Source organism: Carassius carassius, chromosome 34, assembly GCF_963082965.1.
Source record: "Carassius carassius chromosome 34, fCarCar2.1, whole genome shotgun sequence".
Taxonomy (NCBI): Eukaryota; Metazoa; Chordata; class Actinopteri; order Cypriniformes; family Cyprinidae; genus Carassius; species Carassius carassius.
This window is the reverse complement of record NC_081788.1, coordinates 17,905,424-17,929,575: the sequence shown is the minus strand read 5'-3', so window position 1 is coordinate 17,929,575 and position 24,152 is coordinate 17,905,424. Positions and strand designations below refer to the sequence as shown.

At 36.4% G+C, this 24,152-nt stretch overlaps 1 protein-coding gene across 1 annotated transcript; it reads right to left on the bottom strand.

The window, feature by feature from the left end:
• Window positions 1-999: 999 nt before the first annotated feature.
• On the bottom strand, window positions 1,000-24,144 carry LOC132114583 (potassium voltage-gated channel subfamily C member 1-like). Its single transcript, XM_059522774.1, has 4 exons — window positions 22,901-24,144; window positions 5,633-6,575; window positions 4,970-5,164; window positions 1,000-1,632 (listed from the first exon to the last, which is right to left on the bottom strand). Exons 1-4 carry the CDS (start codon window positions 23,516-23,518, stop codon window positions 1,565-1,567), a joined length of 1,824 nt encoding a protein of 607 aa, XP_059378757.1. The 5' UTR covers window positions 23,519-24,144; the 3' UTR covers window positions 1,000-1,564.
• Window positions 24,145-24,152: the final 8 nt, after the last annotated feature.

Here is a 24,152-nt window from a genome sequence, read left to right as displayed (position 1 = left end):
CAGGTCTGCGATCAAACAGACATGTTGAGGCTTTGGCTCCCTTTCACAAATCAAGTACACAACAGTGACTGTGTTCCAAAAGGCTTGTGGATGGGGCAGCGCTTGAGATAAAGCAGTGCAAACCTCAGGATTTAGATTTTATTTGTGTTCCTTTAGAAATGCATAGACACACATACCTACAAAATACAAGATATGAGCTGCTTTAGACATATAACATTGCACGTGTTCATCCAAAATTTACAGTGCTGTACACTCAGAAAAAAGGGCACAAAAGTAGTCGATGGGGCAGTACCTTTTCAAAAGGTAATAAAATGTACAATTTAGGCACTATTATGTACACTTCAGCTACTAATATGTACTTTTAAGGTATTAATTAAACTCCTTATGGCTAAATAAAGTACAAAGGTATAGCTTTTTCAAAGATACCGCCCCAATGATAGCTTTTCTATCTTTTTTTTCTTAGAGTGTACCATATCATCTATTATTCACCTCATTTTTAGCATGTTAAGTCATCCCAGAAACACACAAATATACTCAAGGTTACTGGCTAAAGGCAGACACTGCTGGACCACTATGAACACAATCTGTATAGCTAGACAGTGAATGCACCTTCTTGCTAGAGTGATACTATGCTACATACAGTAGTACTGACATCTACATTTTCTCATCTAAATAGCATGGTGTTGCACTATAACTCTTGTTATTAAACATAAGGCAACAATGGCAGACAACAAACTGGAAAAAGTCTCACACATAAATTTTGTGTGTGTGTGTGTGTGTGTGTGTGTGCAAACATGATTGTCATCTCAATAATATGAGCCTCTCTTTACAACAAAATATGTTTGTTTTTTTTTACTATTATAATAATTGGTATTAGTAGTAGTATTACAAGACAGTGGGCACATAGGCACAACTTGGACAGGTCAGACAGCATGTACTTGCAAAAGAAGTTTAGATTACAGTGAGCTAAAAATCCAGAACAAAGTTTTCTTGAGTTTGGTCCCATCTCAACCAGCGATGTAATGATTATTAATGGCTGATGATTATAAATGCAGGACTTTATGTAGTTTGGTTACAGAAAACGATGGACAATTATTGGGAAAACACGCAGGTGCTACTGTGCTCTTTTATAAAGCTGCTTTGCTGTTTTTTTTTTTATAAGAAAAACTGAAACTTTATATATTTCCTTCTGAAATTTTGAATTAAAATACTTTTGGAAAACTGTTCTTGTACATCCCTGTTCAGCAGTTCTTTGTACAGTGATAAACGGGGCATTCTTCGAGTCGTGTTAGTTGGCCTGTGATCTCTGAAATGATACTGTACAGGCACAGACAGACACAGACCGCTTTCTGCTTTCGTCCAAATAAAGACAAGCTGAGAATCCTGGGGGGAGAAATGCTTTATAGATCTTAACGTGCACTGCTGTCATGCAAATAGATGCCTGGTAGCTTGAAAATGGACAGATGTACATGATGACGTTCCATATTCTTGACTGAGAAAGACGATGCATGATTGATAAGAAGATGAAAGACTGGTGAGCATCCCAGACAAGGACAAACCCCCCTCAGGTCAGGGTAGTAACTTCTGCTTGAGTGTAGTTTGCTGGGGATGTGAGCGCATCTTTACAGCTCTCTGAAACAAAGACCCAGAGAGAGAAAAGAAGTTGAACTAAACTTAAGTAAAGTGCCAAACAAGAAAACTGAAGAGCATTAGTAAATTAATGAAAGAAAATGCAAGTCCCTTTAAGACTTTAAATACATTTGATTTTGTAACAAAACACTGAACACTGAGTTTAAATTATTCTAAATAAGTCTTTCATTTTGCTTACCTTGTTGTAAGAATATTAAGACATTTTTACCAGAAGACACAAGAAAACTTGGGTTACTTAAAATTGTTTAATTGTATCTGAGAATTTAAGATTTTATTTTTTATTTTTAAAACAGTGAAATTTAAAGACAAGTTGATACAGAAAATGGTATTGTATTATATTATACTATAAAATGTTATTTTATTATATTAAATGAACAGCCATAAATGCTTAATCAGTTTAACTGAATAATTTGAATTAATAGATGGAAACAAAAATCCCTTAAAAAGTAAAAAATAAAATGCACCAAAATATCCTCTTAATAAAGTTAATCTCTGAGCCTGACACACGTTACAATGACATGTACAGTAGTGGGATTTGGATCACTCAGTCAAGCAAAACCTTAGAAAAACAGCACTGCAGATTTATGTATGACTGTCTAAAGAGAAAGATCCCTGCCTATTAAAACAAGAAGACTTCTGGCCTTCAGAGGCCCTCCAGTGAACCCAGAGACTGGGGAAGCCGTGGATTCTGCTCATGCTGCTAATGGAAACCTATTAGATGCAATTAAGTTGAGTTGCCTTTCGGGACCAGAAGCAGATCCATTAACTCACTTCAGTACTGCTGTAGATGATGCTGTTCAGCGCTGTATGACCGGCTCGCCAAATAATTACACACAAATCAAGAAGGACGTCAGCTTGAAAAAGAGAGCGCTGTATGAGAGAAGACAGTAGCCAAAGAGACTCTGTCTTTACTGCAAAAAATCATGTTGTTTTTTTTGTTTTCAGTGAAAATACCTAAGCATGCCTAAATCAAGATAGATTAATTTAGAACAATTGCATAAGACATTAAGACAATATAAACTGAATTAAGTTTATTTTTACCAATGGGGGAAAAAAACTACAAAAAAATTATTTTATATATTACCATATATATAATATATTTAAAATATTTCGATTTAATATTATTTCATTTTTTTATATTATTCATTTGATTTCATTAAGTTTTTCTTTCCCTACCTTTATCTTATGTGTTTGACAGGTACTACATGATATGTTTCATACAGCAAATAAACAAACCTACAAACAGAAGAATAGCCACGAGTTACTGATCTACCGATCATTCATAAATATTTATTTTTAACATCAGCAATAACATTTCCAAGGATGGAGCATCTTCACTATGTCTCGGGAGGGAATTATTGCTTGTAATCACTGCCTGTTTTCTGACAGGACCCCAGCTGCTGTCGCTCTGCCCCTCATTAATTCCCAGAGTGCATCTCCATGCTCTCCACATCAGCGAGGAAAATTGCACGGCTTTTCACACAAACGAGAAATCAACCATCACAGAGTGTCTGAAGGGCCCAGATGACCTCTATTTGAATCTTCCAAGAATAGAGGGAAACCAAAACAAACATGCATGCAAACTGCTATAATGAAAATTCATATTTCCTATTAGTATCCCATGAAAGCAAAATAAAAATCATGCTACACCCACTTATCATAGATTAGCTCACAGGACTTTATTTAGTTACTCATTTATTGGAATATTCATTTATTTAGTTAGTGAACACAAATGAATGCTAAGCCTCAAAACGCAGGAATGGGGAATCATAGCAAACATCTAAATAGCAAACTGTTGCAATTTCCAATTTTTCAGCAATCCAAAATTTTTTCAGTGCAATGTTCTGTTACGGTATTCAGATGATGATTCCCACCTGTAACCTATCTTGCTTCAGCACCAGATGCTAATAAGCTCCTGTTTTACATTAGCCCTGAAAAAAAGACTTCTTCTCCTTCAAATGGAGACAGGGCATTCTAGGATGTAAAAGGTGGAATGTTTGCTTAAGGAGCTCGTGATCAAGTGATTATCTCCAGAAGACTGCCAGCAACCTGCCAGAGCTTTTGGGAATTTGGGGGCCGAGGCGCAAGTCATTCAGGTTGAGTCGAAGTCTGATGACTTGACAGCAGCTATTAATGAAGGATTGTGTATGTCGTGATGCTCTTTTGTTTTGTGTGATGTTATCATCCTATTTCTCTCAGTTTTGAAATGTCAGCTACAGAATGACATGCCCAGCAAAAAATACATTTATTTTACTGTGCTCCAGATTACTTTATTCTGATTTATCAATCCAGGCATTTTGGAGTCAAATATTTTAAACATCTACAACTGAATGATTTCCTGTATAGCTTTCGATAGTTTCATGTTCCTCATTGCACTCTACAGGCTCTTGTTTTTAATATAATAAAATAATATTGACGTAAATCAATATTTCATATCCATTTATTTGGGAAGAACCCAGATAATAAGCAGGATAAAGTACAGTAGTCTGGTCATTTTTTGCAAGATAAATCGAAATAAATGACACAAGATCTAATTACTGATCATTTTGCAATATATGTGTATATATATATATATATATATATACAGTACAGACCAAAAGTTTTCAAAGAGTTTTCTTTATTTTCATGACTATGTCATGAGTCACACTGAAGGCATCAAGGGCTATTTGACCAAGTCACCGGACCTGAACCCAATCGAGATGGTTTAGGGGTGAGCTGGACCGCAGACAGAAGGCAAAAGGGCCAACAAGTGCTAAGCATCTCTCGGGGAACTCCTTCAAGACTGTTGGAAGACTATTTCAGGTGACTACCTCTTGAAGCTCATCAAGAGAATGCCAAGAGTGTGCAAAGCAGTAATCAAAGCAAAAGGTGGCTACTTTGAAGAACCTACAATATGACATATTTTCAGTTGTTTCACACTTTGTTGTTATGTATATAATTCCATATATAATTCCACATGTGTTAATTCATAGTTTTGATGCCTTCAGTGTGAATCTACAATTTTCATAGTCATGAAAATAAAGAAAACTCTTTGAATGAGAAGGTGTGTCCAAACTTTTGGTCTGTACTGTGTATATATTTATATTTATACAGTGTTTCTTTTTAATTACCTATACTTTAATGCCCTGTCTTAATTTAATTTGTCCTGCCACAGTTTCATAGCGAACCAAAATATTTTTACAATTCTCATAACATATGTCTCTAATGCTGTGCTTTGCACTATTACTTTAGCTAAGGTTGTCAATTGAATTCCAGAATTTATCAGTGATATTTACGCTAATAGACAGGACAAATTCTATAGCCACAAGATCCTGTTTACCTGTGTGGATGGTGGGTTCAGCTCCACAAGAAAAGTCTCCAGAATTTAGCAGGAAGCAAGATGCCTCTTTCAAGGTCTTGTCTCTGTTGTGTGAGCATCGGAGCGTCCACCTCTCGCCCGGAGAGAGCGTTTGGGTCAGAGTGCAGCTCTCCTCTTCAGAAAGAGTTACCGTAGCATCACCATTCTGTTTTGAATCTGACAACAAGACAAAAGTCAAAAACATGGATGTCAGTGTTCATGTCAATATTCACGACAATTGATTTGTTTAAGTGAATATGTAAGAATTAGCATAAACCTTTGTTAGATTTATGTTTAAAACAAGATAATATTTGCCATCAGAGAAAATGAATTCAAGATATATAAAACAATTTCAGTATCAATTTTAATTTTGCTTTTAAATTGATTTGAATCTTGTATAATTTGATTAATATATGATCCATATTAATGCATTTAATGTAATTACTGTAATGTTCACAAAGTTTATTCCCAGTATAATGCTCTCTTAAGGATTTCATGCTTATGTTTAGCTAATATTTTAAGAGAAAATAATATTAAAATGGGCTAGATATCCCAGGGGTCTTTAGTCTCATTGTATAAAACAATTAAATTCATCCCATTGTTGTCTCAGAATACACTATTGTCACTGAAATCCTGATGCTCTACCTGAGCGCTTTCTTCCAAGGTTCTCCTCAGCGGCGAGGGGGCACGTGTCGCTCTGTGTGCTGTTCCCTGGTGAATTGCTTTCAGACTTCCCAAATGAGTTTGTAACCACGTGTGGGTTTGGGTTTGGGTTGTGCTTCTTCTTCTTCTTGGGCAACTTCTGCTTGGCCATAGCCAGCGAGTAGTACATCCCAAAATTGTTAACAATAATGGGCACTGGCATGGCGATGGTAAGCACACCTGCTAATGCGCATAACGCACCGACCATCATGCCCAGCCATGTCTTAGGGTACATGTCTCCATAACCTACTGTGGTCATGGTGATCACCGCCCACCAGAAGCCGATGGGAATGTTCTTGAAATGCGTGTGGTTGCAGCCGCTAGGGTCTTGGGGATCTGCGCTAAGACGTTCGGCGTAGTAGATCATGGTGGCGAAGATGAGCACCCCAAGCGCAAGAAAGATGATGAGCAGACAGAACTCATTCACACTCGCCCGCAAGGTGTGGCCGAGGACCCTGAGACCCACAAAGTGTCGAGTGAGCTTAAAGATCCTTAGGATGCGCACAAAACGGACCACACGCAGAAAGCCCAGGACGTCCTTGGCAGCTTCGGATTTGACGCCACTCAAACTCATCTCCAGATAGTAGGGCAGGATGGCAACAAAGTCAATGATGTTTAGCTGGTTCTTGATGAAGAGAAGCTTGTTCGGGCAACATATGATGCGGACCAGGAACTCAAAGGTAAACCACACCACGCAGATTCCCTCCACCAATGTGAGAACTGGTTTGGGCTCCATCTCCATCTTCGGGGTGACGGGGGTCATGGTGGTGTTGATTTCAGTATTTGTAGATGTGACATTGCGAAGTTCATTGAAGACCTCATGAGTCTCCAGGCAGAAGTTAGTGATGGACACCAGGATGAAAAACAGGGAGACAAAGGCAATAACCTGAAACATAAGACCACAATTTAAACACTTCTCAGTAAACAGTCACATATACTTTATTTGCATTTATTATTTCATTATGTTTCCTGAGGTGCACTTATGTTAGTATGATTTTACCTCAAAATTAGCATAATTTAGAAATAAAGGGACATTTTGTACCCTGATTTTAGCCCTCTGATTTGAACACTGTTCGAAGGGGCATGTGTGCTTGAGACAACAATGTACTGTAAATGCCCACTGCTATGATTGGGTAACATCTTTGCATATAAAATAAGTATTAAATAACAATGTGGAGCTTGCTCGAAAACATCTACTACATTTTTACCATTACAGCTGTTAAGATTAACTAATCACGAAGTGTTGATTATTTATTTAAATCTACTCCTGTTACATGAAAGGTTGCAGCGATGAGCAGCCAATGACAGACTGTTGAGCACATGCATGCAATGATCTCGTCATCGCAACTTGAATTTTGCACTCTCGTGAATACTATCATCATAACTAACTGTGCAATCATTATGTAAATAAGAGACTTCATGGTGCAGTGTAGACTGCATTATTGATTATAAACTCACACTGGCATGTGGTCGATAGCTCCAGCTCCAATTTAAATAAAGGATTATTTTGACGCTACTAAGAGAAACAATGTGTAGTTGACCATTTAGTCACTCGCTTGATTTACTGACACAAAGAACATCTGACTGTACATGAATCATTATACAGTATATCAGAAACTGCTGATCACAGATTAGGCATTACAATGAACATGGTTACTTACAGTACATGTTGTAGTATTACTGTCGGATCCGTAACTTACAGTTAAAGTCAGTTTGCAAAGCCTGCACGGAAACTGTGACTGATTTATCAAAGAATCCATTCTTCCATCCTTACACATTACAAGTAATGTTATTTTTAGTCCTGTAATCCTTTATTGCTCTACTCTCCTTCTTATTTTGCTAACGTGTTAGTGGGCGGGGTCAAAAATGTGATGTAGATCAGACATTGATCTGATTCTGCAGAAGCTGACTTGTGTCACACTATGATGTCATAATGTGACAAAATATGAAAGAAGTATTTTTCTGAGTGTGGTTTTTATTCATAATTTTAACCTACATTTAGCTTTAACGCACTGTAAAAACCCAACAAAGTAACTAATTTTAAGGAAACTGTCTGCCTTAATGTTAATTCAAGAGCTTTAAGAGCAGGAGCAGAACCCTGTACATTTTTGGCGGACAGGTGTGTTTGTGCAAAGGACAGCAGTGGTAGTCTCAGGTATATTTTACAGCATTAGGTGAGTTTTTTTTTCCTTTAGAAAATTTGCCATGTCCTATACCTGATATATATCCAAAATAATCTATATTGAATCTAATCGAAATTGGAATTGAATTGTAAGCTTGTGATGGATAATCGAATCCAATTGTGAAATTTGTTTCAAAACCCAGCCCTAATTGTTACGAGGGTTAATATGACATTTTGCAAAATGATATTTCAGTGCTTCTTGCACATTTCATGACACATTCAAAGTGAAATGTCTGGTGAGTGTCGCTAAAAGTTAAATGCTCTTTTGTGTTTTTGAAAGGTACAACATATACTAAAACCTATGCTAAACCTAACTGCAGTGTTACAAGCACTCGTGGGATAAAAAAAAAAAAAACATTTGCTGAAGCAACCATGCCATTTTCGCTTGCGTCTTTAGGTCTTTGAGCTCATTTATCATGACTATGGCAAAAGTGTCATGTCATAACACAGTATTGTGCAAGGCATGAAAATAAGTCTATTAATCAATTATCTGCCTCTGCAATCATAATCTGTGTGAAAAGTAGGGTTGTGACAGTGAGGAAATTTTCAACATGTGAAAACACAGAGTTCGAGTGGAGTTCGTTGGGGTTTTCCCTCTTTTCCTCTGCTTTTAAATACATGCACATGCACATTTTACTTTACTCGAATTAGAGTCAGTTATTGTTGAATGGACAACAACAAAACAGTACAACAAACTTGCTTATTACACAGTTTAAATAAAGTAAAATATGAAAGTTTAAATCAAGTAAAATATTGCCAAACAGCTAGACACTTTTGCATTTGCATCGTCTTGTCTGACTCACGCCTAACATAACAACATTCCCATCGACTATCACAGCAAGCCTAGTGTAAAAGGAGGTTTTACTGCCACTAATGGTCATTTTAGCTAGAAACTGCATTTGATTTTACTATACACATTAAGTTTTTTGGAGTTTTGCAAAAATGTAGGTTTAGTAGAGACATTATTTAAATTTTCAATGAGCTTAGATTTACTTGTGCAAATAAACAGAGAACCCAGTATGACCTTAAATAAAAGATAGCAATGGGAACTGTGAACTGTTTCAGCAGCCCTTTCATTTCACCCTTGATTAAAGTGATGTACTGAGTACTTTAATCAGCTTCAATCAATGGCAAAATGGTCACAACAATGAAAGAGTACTCTGATTCAAACCAGCAACAATTTCACTCCTACTCAGAAACAGAAATCTTTTTATCAGCAGCTGAAATGCAAATGTGGTCATTCACTTATGATTTACTGATGCTGAGCATAAAGATGGGTTCTGTGTCCAAGTTGTATTACTTTAGAAGCTTAAACTGGAATTTGATATTTGTTTGGGGACACAATTTCAGTTATGCAATTAGAGTCAACAATATTTTAGTTACAGTACAGACAGAAAAGTTTTATATTCAGCACAAAAATCAATGGATCTGCAGCATTCTCTGATTTAAGACCCATTCACATGAAGACTGGTTACTATAAATATTACTATAAATATAACTCTACACCTATTTACACTGTTTATTAAAAAATATATATTCTGAAATGCTGTTCATCTGTGTCGTTATTGTTAAAGCTGTACACTACTACTGTATTCCCACTGAATTATAACTCAATAACTCAATAGTTATCTTCCTTGGTGTGAACAGGCCTTTACATTAGCACATTCACTCATACTGGCTCTTCATGTCCATAATTCTGAGCAAACACCATATTTTCAGTAATGTTTTGTTCTGTATGAAGGGACCTTTTAGCTAAATATATTTGTGTTCTAATGAGGAAATGGGGAAATACAGTAATTGAGTCGAGCTGCTCTTGCACCCCGCAGAGTGCTACTGTTGTGATGGTAAAGCTGAATTTTTAGTGTCACACTATCCTTCAGAAATCATTCTACTATGCTTCTGTGATTTTGTGCTGAAGAAACATTTCCTAATATAATCAATATTGAAAACAGTTGTCTTTTATATAGAAAATTATAATAAAAGTCTTTGCTGCCAATTTTGTTCAATCTGACCCTAAACTGTTGAACATTTGAGTGTATGCGTGTATGTGAGAGAGAGAAAAATAGAAAAGAGGAGGGTTAAAGAGAGGGAACATGTTGCTCTCGTTTGTGATCATTCACTTAGATCGTCTCCCATACCAGCTGTTCACTATACAGCAGCCTTCAGCTCTTTTAGCATTTAGTAACACCTCATAAAAACATTTACCCATATTGCAGCTGTCACATTCCAGACCACCTGTATGAGCAAACCCTATTGTTTCACCATTAAGTTTCCATGGAATATAATTCAAGCCTCCCATAACAGTCAAACAGGAAAAAACGCTGCCAACATAAAGCAGGAAGACTCAAAATATAGAATACAGGATAAATATAAATCCCTGGCATTCAAGTCCTCAGGGGAGGTGTGCTAATGCTAGCTCCTGAACCACATAGAGATTAGCTGTAGTTTTGCATAGGACTGGATAAATCATCACTTTCCATCACTTAATCTTCAACATCTTTTACAAAAACATAACACTGATTAACACATGTTAAACAGTAGGGAATGGTGCTACTGTAGCAACACCAAGGTCAAGGGTTTGATTCTCAAATAATGCATTAATGAATATAACGTATAGAGTACCTTAAATTCAATATATGTTGTTTAGTATAAAAGTTTCTGCTAAATGCATATAAATGTAATTGTGTTGTTTGGTGAACATGGCTATAAATTTAACATATATTCTGCTAGGGATAAGCTTATTATTAGTGCTGTCAATCGATTAAAAACTTTAACTAGATTAATCACACATTTTTTCTGTGATTAATCGCAATTAATCGCAATAAAAAAAAGAAATGTTTTTGTACGTTTTCAATATATTTTTTAATGTAATAATTTCACAGTTAAATTTAAATACTTGTTTAAATGGCATCTTTTTAGGAATGAAGGCCAGTATTACTGATATTAATACAGCTACTGATTTTTTTTTTTTTTTACATTTATTATTAGGCTTCAAAAATATAACAGTTTTTAATTTAAGTAAACTTAAAACAATGCTAACATAAACCCATAATAAATATCATGTTTACTCCTGCCCTTCCTGTCTTAACAGTTAGGCATGGCTGGACTGGCCATTGAGCATACCGGGCATTTGCCCGGTGGGCCGTCGTGCTTTTTGGGCCGATATATCTCATACTCATACTTTTTTTTTTTTTTAACGGCCCATAAAATTTGTACATCGGCGGCCCATTCGTTTTGTTTTGTTTTGCTTAATTGGCGGCGCTGAGTTTGTGCCAGTGTAATGCATTGGTCAAAGTCAGTGTTAGTTTTTTTTTCTGACAGACCAGCCCATGAAACACGTAGATCAGCGGCCCATTGGCTCTTTTCTTGATTGACACTGGGCTGGCCCAATCACAACTTTAAACGAGTGAGCGAGCGGCAGCAGTGTCAGTGTGTATCTGTAAAAAAAGATGGAGAAGAAACGCAAGGAATGTGCAGATAAATAGCGTGAAAAAATAGAACCAGGCCCTTAAAGCAGACACTGTAAACTGTGTCAAAATATATGTTTTCTGACCTTCATCAGCTCCTGTGGCAGATGATGATAATGAGGACGGAGGATCAGGAGAGAGATGAGAAAGTGTAGAGCCTGCGGTAAGCATAACTACTTTCAAAACACTTAGGCCACGTCATGAGTGTAGATTATTTCCACATCTGCATAGTTGACGATTACCGCAATTCACTAGAAATTTAATAAGAGGCGTTTGTAAAATGTTTTCCGCCAAAATAAAAGCTTGATGCAGTTTGCGTCAAAATAAAAGATCATGTGCTTATCTCTTTCAAGTATAGAAATTGGTACTACTAATTAAGAAAGTTTCCTTTATTTTTTTGTGCATTTGTTTTACAAAATATGGCTATTACTGTCATTGGATTAATATTATAAATATTATTATGTATAGGTGTAATGTAAATAGACACTGTAACTAAAAGAGGTTTGGATTATTCTTTGTTTAATTTGCACACTGAATATGGGTTGGCGCTTTTAATTTTGAACTCTCAAAGTGCACCAGATTAATGAATTTAACATTAAAATGCACAAACTTTTCTCACGGGGGGGCATGCCCCCGAACCCCCCTAGAAGGACCGAGGACACACCACCATAGTTTTAACAAAAATCCTGTAAGAAACACTGGTATTGCTATGCCAGAGCCGCTTATAGCTTGTTTTAGGATTCACCGCTGTGGAGTATAGTTCAACTGTATTAATAAATATACAATTTTGACTTATTTCATCTGTTAACTCTCACTCGTTCCTATACTCACTCATTACATGGCATTAGTGGTTTTAATGAATAGGAGTTGGTATGCATATAATTAAGGGCGTGCAAAGATGGGTGGTGTTCATGATCATGTAGTGGGCCGGTCTGGGCAAAAATGCCCGGGCCGATTTTTTGTCCCAGTCCAGCCCTGCAGTTAGGAAATATACAGAAATTTAATAAAGTTATCAAAGTTATATGCAGTCTGCACTGCATAAACTATAAATTAAATATTTAATCCTTATTAAAGCTACAAAAGTTATTTAGTCAAGAGCAGCGAGTCATTTTCTCTGTTCCCTTTGTTCTTTAACTTTACTGACAGGAAGCTTTATTGGCTGCTGTCCCTTTAAGAGTAGACAGACACGCGGATCTCACTGTTTATATACAACCCGAATTCCGGAAAAGTTGGGACGTTTTTTAAATTTTAATAAAATGAAAACTAAAAGACTTTCAAATCACATGAGCCAATATTTTATTCACAATAGAACATAGATAACATAGCAAATGTTTAAACTGAGAAAGTTTACAATTTTATGCACAAAATGAGCTCATTTCAATTTTGATTTCTGCTACAGGTCTCAAAATAGTTGGGACGGGGCATGTTTACCATGGTGTAGCATCTCCTTTTCTTTTCAAAACAGTTTGAAGACGTCTGGGCATTGAGGCTATGAGTTGCTGGAGTTTTGCTGTTGGAATTTGGTCCCATTCTTGCCTTATATAGATTTCCAGCTGCTGAAGAGTTCGTGGTTGTCTTTGACGTATTTTTCGTTTAATGATGCGCCAAATGTTCTCTATAGGTGAAAGATCTGGACTGCAGGCAGGCCAGGTTAGCACCCGGACTCTTCTACGACGAAGCCATGCTGTTGTTATAGCTGCAGTATGTGGTTTTGCATTGTCCTGCTGAAATAAACAAGGCCTTCCCTGAAATAGACGTTGTTTGAAGGGAAGCATATGTTGCTCTAAAACCTTTATATACCTATCAGCATTCACAGAGCCTTCCAAAACATGCATGCTGCCCATACCGTATGCACTTATGCACCCCCATACCATCAGAGATGCTGGCTTTTGAACTGAACGCTGATAACATGCTGGAAGGTCTCCCTCCTCTTTAGCCTGGAGGACACGGTGTCCGTGATTTCCAACAAGAATGTCAAATTTGGACTCGTCTGACCATAAAACACTATTCCACTTTGAAATAGTCCATTTTAAATGAGCCTTGGCCAAAAAGGACACGACGGCGCTTCTGGACCATGTTCACATATGGCTTCCTTTTTGCATGATAGAGCTTTAGTTGGCATCTGCTGATGGCACGGCGGATTGTGTTTACCGACAGTGGTTTCTGAAAGTATTCCTGGGCCCATTTAGTAATGTCATTGACACAATCATGCCGATGAGTGATGCAGTGTCGTCTGAGAGCCCGAAGACCACGGGCATCCAATAAAGGTCTCCGGCCTTGTCCCTTACGCACAGAGATTTCTCCAGTTTCTCTGAATCTTTTGATGATGTTATGCACTGTAGATGATGAGATTTGCAAAGCCTTTGCAATTTGACGTTGAGGAACATTGTTTTTAAAGTTTTCCACAATTTTTTTACGCAGTCTTTCACATATTGGAGAGCCTCTGCCCATCTTTACTTCTGAGAGACTCTACTTCTCTAAGACAAAGCTTTTATAGCTAATCATGTTAAAGACCTGATATCAATTAACTTAATTAATCACTAGATGTTCTCCCAGCTGAATCTTTTCAAAACTGCTTGCTTTTTTAGCCATTTGTTGCCCCCGTGCCAACTTTTTTGAGACCTGTAGCAGGCATTAAATTTTAAATGAGCTAATTAAGTGGATAAAAGTGTAAAATTTCTCAGTTTAAACATTTGCTACGTTATCTATGTTCTATTGTGAATAAAATATTGGCTCATGTGATTTGAAATTCCTTTAGTTTTCATTTTATTAAAATTTAAAAAACGTCCCAACTTTTCCGGAATTCGGGTTGTACTGTCTATGGATCTCGCCTCATTCTCTCACAACTCTTTTTGTTCATTTTAGACTTTATATAAATCATTTAAGATTGCTCTTATGAGGATAATCCACAAAACTGGCACTTTGAGATGTTTATTGTTAGTTCAAGCGCTTAAGAGAACTGGATTCTGGCGCCCTGTCTATGCATTGTGTGTGTGTGTGTGTGTGTGTGTGTGTATGTGTGTATGTGTCACATAAGGGCATTCACAGACAGCGCATTCTCTTTTGTCTTGCCGCGCTTGAAATAATTAAAAGCATTTAAATGAATAAGAGCGTGATCATATAATGTAAAGCTAGCCAACGGATGGCAGAAAATACGGATGCTGCGTTAATTGCGTTAAATATTTTGACACGTTAAACCAGACAAAAATTAATCGCATGCGTTAACGTTGACAGCACTACTTATTATTAATGTAATTTTTCACTTTGTCATAGATCTTATGTGTCATTCGTACGTCTATGCATTTAAACTTGCCAGGTCAACATAAGAAGGGTTTTTCAATGAATAAATATATTTTAAAATACAATATAATACATATCAGACCATGTGAACCATGACATTAGCTTTGATTTACTAGAACTATATTCCCTCCTTCCTTTATAATGTTCCTAAGCAGCATGCTGTAAGGGAATGGAACCAATCGCATACACCAGGGATAAATTAAGTCACTATTATTTTGTCTGCCATACAGTACAACTCAAAGTCCAGAGCCAGAAGCCCACAAAGTTGTTGTGTCAAGAATTTCTCCAGAGAGACTCAATAGTCTTTTCTCTGGATGAACAACAGTTTCATGCATTTGATACATTTCACTCCACTGGCTTTTGTATGTACATTTATGAATGCTCATTTCTGAGAGCAAGAACATTGGAAGACATAAGTCAAGGCAGTTTTTAACAGCACAGTGTCTCACAGCAGTAGCATTCAAGTGCAAAATTCCCTCGTTCAGGGTGAGATAAACCACAGCCCAGGAATTGAAGTGGTAAAAAATTTAAATTGTGCGCTTGGTCTCCTTGACCTTGAGCTTGTATTTCTTCAGTGTATAAATGTCTGTCACTGTGCAAGATAATTGTGCAAACAATTCAGAAACAAAAAGCAATCAGTGTTATTTTTGTCCTCTCTAGAGTCTACAAAGGTCTTGAACAATGTTACTGATTAAATTAAAATATAAATCCTCAAAAAAGCTATATGAAATCAATGTAACCTCGTTTATTTTCTAAATAGACAATTGTTCAAAAGTCTGGGGTCGGTATGAAGCGTTTCCGATATAAGTTTATTATGCAGAAAAGTTAAATATTATTACAATTTAAAATACTTTTTTATTTTAAAATATATGTGGAATACGCTGATCTATAAACATTTCATTAAATATTTATTTTTTTCAGTATTCTCTGACGAATAGAACATGCATTATTGTTTCAGGTAGAGACCAAACAATACCAAGTACAGTACATGTAAACAGTATACACATATGTCTTTTATGACATGTTTTATTCACAAAACATTAGTAAACCATAGTTATAGAACATCCGGGATGCGATCGTGTTGTGATAATGATGCAGCATTTTTTTCAGCGTCATTTGAAAATCAGTTGACAGAAACTTAATCTCAGGCATGGGTGGGTAGATTTAGTGGGCAGGGACGGTGAGTAAAAAACTATTTGAAACTGTTTTAATACAGGAGCGCATTTGGATTGGATTGATCACTCAGCTCAAGCTTTTGCATTTACCATTTATCCATTAGTGCACATCCACCAGGATCATTTTACTGCACTTCTCACTTATGTTTACACATTGTAGTATTTATTGAAGGTAGTTCTTATGTTCATGTATTTGAGCAATTATTGTCATGTATGCACAAATAACAAATTCTATCTCATTTGATTGGGTGGACTAGTCATCAATGTGAGTGGGCAAGTGTCACCCTGGCCCTAAGTCTTGCCACTGTTGTGAATGATTCATCAGTGCACATTATTACAAAGAACAAATCAAGTTTGCATTCATAATGTTTCATCAAAATGTAATAACTACTACACTAATACAATTATTTTCCTTTTTCATCTGATCTCACCAACCCTTTTCTCATTTAATATCCAGTTTTGCTCGGAAATACAACACAACAAATAAAATGGGCTGCAAACCTTAAGCAAATGTTAAATTTTGAAGTTACTCAAAATTATTGTTTTCATCTTTATTCTCCATTGTTATAAATAATAAACAGTAATTTTTGTGAGCAAGTTGATATCTTCTAAGTGTTTTTCTCAAACACAGCCAGCCCAACATTACAAAACACCACTGCAGTGAATGTTTCATGGCAGCAAGCTGTGAGTATAGGTCTGTGAGCGAGTTTAACCAATGAAAGATATCTACATTTTGGTTTATCTAAACGCCAAATGGTTTACCCCACTTCTAAACAGACAACCTGTTCGTACTCTGTTGCACAGAACTACAAAAGTGCTAGAGACATAAGTCCATTATTTAGACTGTCATTGTGTTCATATAAGGCTTAGACTGCAGACCACTGCACAATGCATTCCTGGACCAACTTCTGCAGGTATAAATTAGGTGTGAGTTTTATTAGAAAGATATGTACAGGAATAAATATGCGCTTGAGTCTTCTGTTTAAACGTTCATGTCTGTTCATACAGTATATACGGCCTCTCTTATGACTTGATTTTTATTTAGAACACACAAGATTACATAACTACAGTTATTTAAATCCAGCACTTTGCCAAAAACTGCAGTAACTTTTCAGTGTGTAAACCACTGTTTAAAACCTATCCCACCTGTAAAGTTTCCATTTGCTTTATATATACAGGTGCATCTCAATAAATTAGATTTATTTCAATCAAACCACAACAGAATAACTGTCAATTGCTTCAATTGCATATATTTCATTCCTAGTAATTTCTCAAATTCAGTGAAGCGTTCAGAATCTAGAGCAATTCAGTCATTATCTACTTCTGTTATATTATTCAGAAAATAAAACAGTTATTGTAATGATTCACATTTAGTTAGAGGCAATTGTTTATGCTTGTATAAATTTAGATATTTGACAGCACAAGGCATGAATATTATGCAGTTGCATATTTTACATTATACTTAACAGCAGACAAAATTGCATGCAAACATTAAGGTTCAAGTTCTTAGAAAATAAATAATACACTTCAGTGTTGGATTTGCTATTCTATGAAATCAGAGAATTGGTTTTAATAATTTTGCAAAGCCATTTGTATTTGTATTATGGCAGAGCAATATATAGTCCTACTGTATCAAAATTCAAAATGATTTTGTTGGATATATAAAATTAAGCAATGTGATTTTTACTTATTTTAATTAAACATTAAAATGTTAAATCTACCTGGCTACAGTGGCTGGCTGAAATTATAAAAAATACATTGAGTAATATATCACACAGTCAAAAGTGGTGTTATTCTCAAAAAATCAGAAAAATTGTGATTTGCACAACAGTTCAACCATGAGTTCACCGTGGAGTCTCTAAGAAACCGTCTAATGTCATGAAGATTCGATAGGGCTGCATAATTAATCAAAATTAGGGATGCGAGATCATGATTTTTCATGGCCGATTCCGAAGATTTTTTTTATATCTTTAAGCAACAAACAAGAAAGAAGGAAAGTGTTCATGAACAAGATGTTTATTTGGTATTTAATAGGCCAAGCTGGCTTTTGTCCATTGAAAAAAATAACCATAAACATCTGAAATAACGGCAGTATCTGCACAGTAAGTAGATAACATTTAATACAAACATAGATGGTACAGACATCAGCATTTAGCTTTCGTTTTTGAATTGGGTTGAAACTACATAGAACTGGCCTTAAATGAAAAGATTAACTGTAACCATGTGAAATTAAAGGCAACAACTGCATAGTTCTACAATCCAAACAACACAATCAACACACATTCAATAAGATGTTTCTTAATCAGCATTCAGTATTTGTTTTAGTTTTTAAATTTGGTTTTAAATAAAAAAAAGGTATTTTCCAGTGAGACTAAATAAAAGTATGCTATATACATTATTCCAAAATGTTAAAATCAAATAATGTTGGTGCGAATAAAACAAAGATACAAAGTGTTTAATTCATCCAATTAAAAAAAAAAATAGGGTTATGATACACATCTATATTTTTTTACTTGAGCCAATGAAAAATAAATAACTATTGTCTCAAGTTAAAAAATATAGATGTGAATCATAACCCTACATTTTTTTCATTGGATGAATGAAACACTTTTATTCAGTGTGCTACAGCAAGTGATTTTTAAATCAAATTAAGTCAATGTAATTTTAAGTTAAAATAAAAATAATTATCCTAATGCAGAACTGACGTTTACTTCTGGCTTTTCAAACGTGTATGGAAGTTCTACTTTACAAAAAAAAAAAAAAAAAAAAAAAAAAAGTTTTGTCACAGTTTAGTTCGTTTAGTTTCTCATCCAACACGTGAGAAGTTGAGCTGAACATCCCTTCACAGGACACGGGCAGGTACAGTACGCTCGTGCAGCTACAGTACATGCAGGAAAGGCTCTTATTTGTGCACCAGTACAACAACGGCTGATCGCTTCCTGCTATCTGTGCCTCATTTTTCACCTATATTGTGCAGCCCTAGTTTAATCAATAATTTCTCCAGAGCCCCTTTAAAATGCAAGAGCAGTTCTAAAGGCATTTTAATAGCACAAAACTATTCAAAATCATGCTACCAGAATGCCTACCACGACACACATCCAGACAGTGTCTGCCCTTGGTCAATTACCCTGTGAGTGATTAATTACCATAACGGTGAGAACATAATGCTGTATTTATGAGGTAGGGCTTACACATCACAATCGAACGCACACCAAACCAACAAAAACAATCAAGACATATCCAGCAAATTTCAACTACTAGAGAACAGCTGAAAGGGATAGTCTCCCTGAATGACTTTTTTTATGTAAAACAAAAAAAAAATATTTTGAAAAATGTTGGTAACTAAATAGTTTTATTTGCCAGTGACTTTTATTGTATGGACAAAAAATACAGTGGCAGTCAGTGTAAACTAGGGATGTCATGATCTAGTAGTGGGTACTGTACACGATACTTAATACCCAAGTCCATACCATGGTATAAAAACAATAATACTTAAAAAATAACTTCTTTATTTAAACCTTTTAACATACTGTAAAGTAAACACATTAAAACGTTAGCATGTAACCTTCAAATATTGTTCAATTATGTATATATTCTGACACATAAGATTTTTTTTGTGTTTCGTCCATTGCTAGGGTTTTCACAATGTCAAACATTGCAATTTCAGATTCATTCCCACATTGTAAAAGTTGTCACTCCTGAGACTTTGAAGTGTGTACCTAGCATGAAAAATAAAACTTATCTGTGACTGGCTACAATGCTCAGCGCTGCAAAAACACATTGAAAATGGAAAAATTTGATGCTCTTCACATACACTCAAACAAATATGGAAGCATTTGAAAGCAGCCGCCTGTCAGCGGGTCAATACTCGGTACTACTACTGGTACCGTGGAAAGCCTGGTATCGTTATGCTTTAAAATTTAAATATTGACTTGATAAAAAGTAATTTTTTATTTTTTTTGGAGAACAAGATGAAAATAAATGAATGAAAATGTTTAGTAAAATTATTAGAAATGTATTTTTTTGCCATGTTTCAGTCTCTTTCTATGCCTCGTCTGCCGTTTGGATCCTGTGATTAATAAAAGCCCTCATGTGCTGATGAATAAAAGCCCAGATGGCTTTTCCTCCTTTCTAACTGTATTAGCTGGTGTGAGCAGCCGTCAGTGTATGGCAACATGAGCCCTGCAGCCCTAAATGCTCCCCAGGCAGAGATCATTCAGAGAGCCGAAGAGTAGCAGGGTCCAAGAAGCCCAACCATCCGCTCCTTGTCATTTCTGAATGACGGGAATATAATGACATCTTGTTTGCTCTGAGAGGTTTATTCTTTAGAAGGTGTACCTGTTCTGTTTCGTCTCTTTGCTCCTGAATACTGGTTTTCTTTGATCCCCATTTAGTCGGTCAGGCCTGTATGCTGAAAATCATTTCAATGAACTAAGAAAAAAAACAGCTAGCTTAATGATGAAGAAATGATGGACCTCAGGGCAATGGCTCAGCTGTGTGTAGATGTCAACAATCAAAGCAGCTCAGCTGTGACAAACACACTGCATATCAATGAAACCTGATGTCTGTTTTGAAACCTGAAGAAAACGAGCACATTGAATGACAGCATTGTTTTTTTTAAGTGACCTCTATGCCAAGCAACTAAAGCAATTAATCACCTCTAAATTTCTCTAAGGAAAGAAATTGATTTGTCAGTTAAAAAAAGGAGCCAGATGTCCAGGGTTCAATAGTGCAACAGATTTAGCCCTACAATAAAAAGCTTTCACATTACCGATTTAACCAGCTCATTACAGCAGAGACTGTATGCTCTGCCAAGGGTACTCTTACTTGTGATGTAATTACAACTGAATCTAACCTTGAAAGGTGCCTCGAAACACAGATATGAAAGTATGGTTAGCTATAAAATGCATTGTCAAAATGGGTGTGATAATAAAATTAAGTTATTGAAATTAATACTTTTATTTTATACTTTTGTTGTACTCTGTTTCAGCAAAGACACATTAAATTATTCAAAAGTGACAGTAAAGACAATTATTAACTGTATGTTACAAAGGATTTCGATTTCAAATACAGTAAATGCTATTCTTTTGAACGGTCTTGATCAGAGAATTCTGAAAAAATGTATCATGAATTCCACAAAGAGTAACAGCAAAACTGTTTTCAATGTTTATCATATACGAACATTTCTTGAGCACAAAATCATATTAGAATGACTTCTAAATGATCATGTGATACTGAAGAATGGAGCAATGTCTGCTGACAATTCAGCTTTGTCATAACAGGAATAAATGACATTTCATCATATATAAGTTGTTTTAAATTCTAATATTTCACAATACTACAGTTGTTACTGTATTTTGATTGAGTAAGTTCAGCACTGGTGAGCAATTCATGACTGTCTAATGTGAGAAAGTACGGAGCACATTATAACACAAATAATTCAAACCAACCAGCTGAATGACTGTGAGTGGGGATAAAACACTTTATATTAATAGCATCATGGTAATACTTGCTGAGAGTCCATGCTGCCAATCATGCCATCATCATTTGATGGACTTGAAACTGACATACAGACATTATAAAAGCACTATACTATGCCCTCGTACTCTGTCCTCTTTTATTTTCTCTTTTACACCTACAGATTGAATCTTGCCTAAAAATGAGCCTAAAATTCTAAAGATCACTCTTGACACAAGCCTCAATACACTATGGTGTAGAGCTGGCTTAAGGCAATTCCAGAACATTTATCTGCTAGTAATTCACCAACCTATAATAAAGAAGTCATTGAGACATATTTGAATGCTGCACAACTTTGAACACTTCTGATAAGTGGGCATATGGCACAGAATGAGTTTTAATTAAACATAAATCATTCTGTCTCTGAAGCATCACAGAAAGTTCTCTGAGTGACATTCATCCATCACAGGAAGAGAGGATTTCACACATCTGACATCAGAGTGTGACACAGTAACACTAGAGCAGGTGGCATATGTGTGTGTGTGTGTGTGTGTGTGTGTGTGTGTGTGTGTGTGTGTGTGTGTGTGTGAGAGACAGGTGCAGTTCAATAGACAGTTGGAGCTGACTGTTTCCACTGGTAACCACAGAGTAAGGATGATCTGATCTGATGACATTTATTCAAAGCTAACTTACAGATTGAGAGTACGTAAAAACTGAAAGCTCTGATGGCCTTAATGCAACACCTGTTGGCATGCATCATCTGTTAGAAATGTGTAACAAACTAAATACTGCAAGATGCAACTCTGTTTCTGTCAATAAAATTAAAATGTTTTCTAATTTATATGATCCATTTATGGTTAATTCCACGAATATGAATCACTTTGGTGTCCCATTTTTACTTTTTAAAAGATTATTAATCACATATAAAAATACTACAAAAGCTGTCATCTTTTTAAAAGGTGAAAATATGTACCTTATAGGGGTAATGTAATGGAAAGGTTCTGTGGATATTAAAGGTTCGTCATAGAACCACAGACACCAATAAAGAAATGAAATTGAAATGAAAATGCCTGTCCAGCTTCAGAGGTCTTGACCTTTGCAACTGTATTGATATTCAGTTAATTTGTCATGCAAAACTATTTTAATGTTCAGCTACTTTTAATTAGCAAATATTAAGCCGTATTTCAGATTTTCTGTTATGATTTGTATTTTCCCTTCATTACAATTTATATTAATAATAATCCTTAGAAATCTAACACCCAAGAAATAATATAATTTGGGACCTTCCTTGAAATAAAGGTTAATTTTGACATTTTAAATGCTTTCTTTGTATAAAGAACCCTTTTTTAGATTAAAACATCTAAAAGTTGTATTATAGGTTCCTCAAATAATTGTTCCGGTTTCTGAGTTCTTTAAAGCACCAATATGATGTTCATGTACAATTAGACAAAACGTAAACCTAAGCACATTTACTACACTGTAGCCTGTATTGATACAGTGAACAGATTTTTTTTTTAGTTTGACCTCTGATAAAGGTTATGAATCTCCCCCTCGACCGTTTGTTAAAAAAGAAAACAAAATGTAAAGGTCTTATTTTCCCCCTATACGTGTAATGTGCATTCTATCTTACCCGGGCTGCACGCGAAGAATATGGATCTTCAAAGAGCGCCCATATTTTTGGTTGCCAAACTTCACAGTATCCCCTGGTGCGGTCAAGGCTGTCCTCGATGCCGAAGCGTCTGGGCATGTCCTGGTCATCCTCCGCATCCTCCGGATCTGGCGGTTCGAAAATCTCAAGCGCCTCTTCTGCGTCCCTGTGCTGGCGGTAGGTCATCCAGCAACAGGGCTCCACGTCCGTCTCATCGATGCCCCAAAATGCCAACTCCTCCTCGAACAGAGGGCCGCACACATCCGCCGGGCAGTGGAGCTTGCCAGTCCTGTAGTAGTTCAGCACATAGCCGAATATGCTCGGGTGTCGGTCAAAAAAGAATTCGCCGGTGGTGGGTGTCTGTCCCGTGGCTGGGTTCGGGTTCACCTGGTGGTCCGTGTCGGCGAGATAGGCGAGTCTCGTGCCCGGTATGGTCCTAAGGGTGCTCCTGTAGGTTTCGTGGCGCGTGCCACCGACGTTGATGATGATTTTGTCCGAGTTTTCGCCTCTGGCCATCTCTTCCTTCAGACATGATTTGGAAGGAGGTTTGTTGCCTGACTTGCGCCCGCGGTACGACGAAACACACACCGAGCTAATCATAGATTTAGATAGAGAGACTTTTACCTAGTAACTCTCTTGGCTTTCTAAACCTGCGCAGCTGTCGTCAGTTATGAATGTCGAACAACGGTAGAGAGTTTCTGCCGTCAACATGACCATCAGAGGCGCGAAGAACCACCTGTTAACGGAGAAACTCTTCTTGATTTTCAGTCTATGGGTGGATGCTTGGGTTGTTCCTCATTCTTGGGCACTTTGACACGATAGTAAACACCAAAACACGAGCAAACCATCCGCTTATTACGTGCAAATTGAACACGAACGCTTGGGCATTTATCATTACATTTACAAAGAAAAACTTTGAGAGAAAAACATAGTTCAAATAAAAGTCAAACTACTCTAAAAATGACTCCATTTCTTCGCTTTCAAAACTCATGTCACCTTGTCGTTGACAACACTCGGCTGTCACGTGCGTGCGCATTATTCCTTAATCACAACGTTATTTAAAATAAAACCGCATGCGAAAAACGTCTGCGATGTTAACTTTGATTGAAACTACTTCATCTATATCAGGCCAAATCGTCTGTTCTCGAAGGATGAGACGGTATCATCAGTTTGTTGGATCTGTTGCATCTTGTGACAGTGGACACAGCCCATGGGAGGAGGAGGAGGAGGAGGA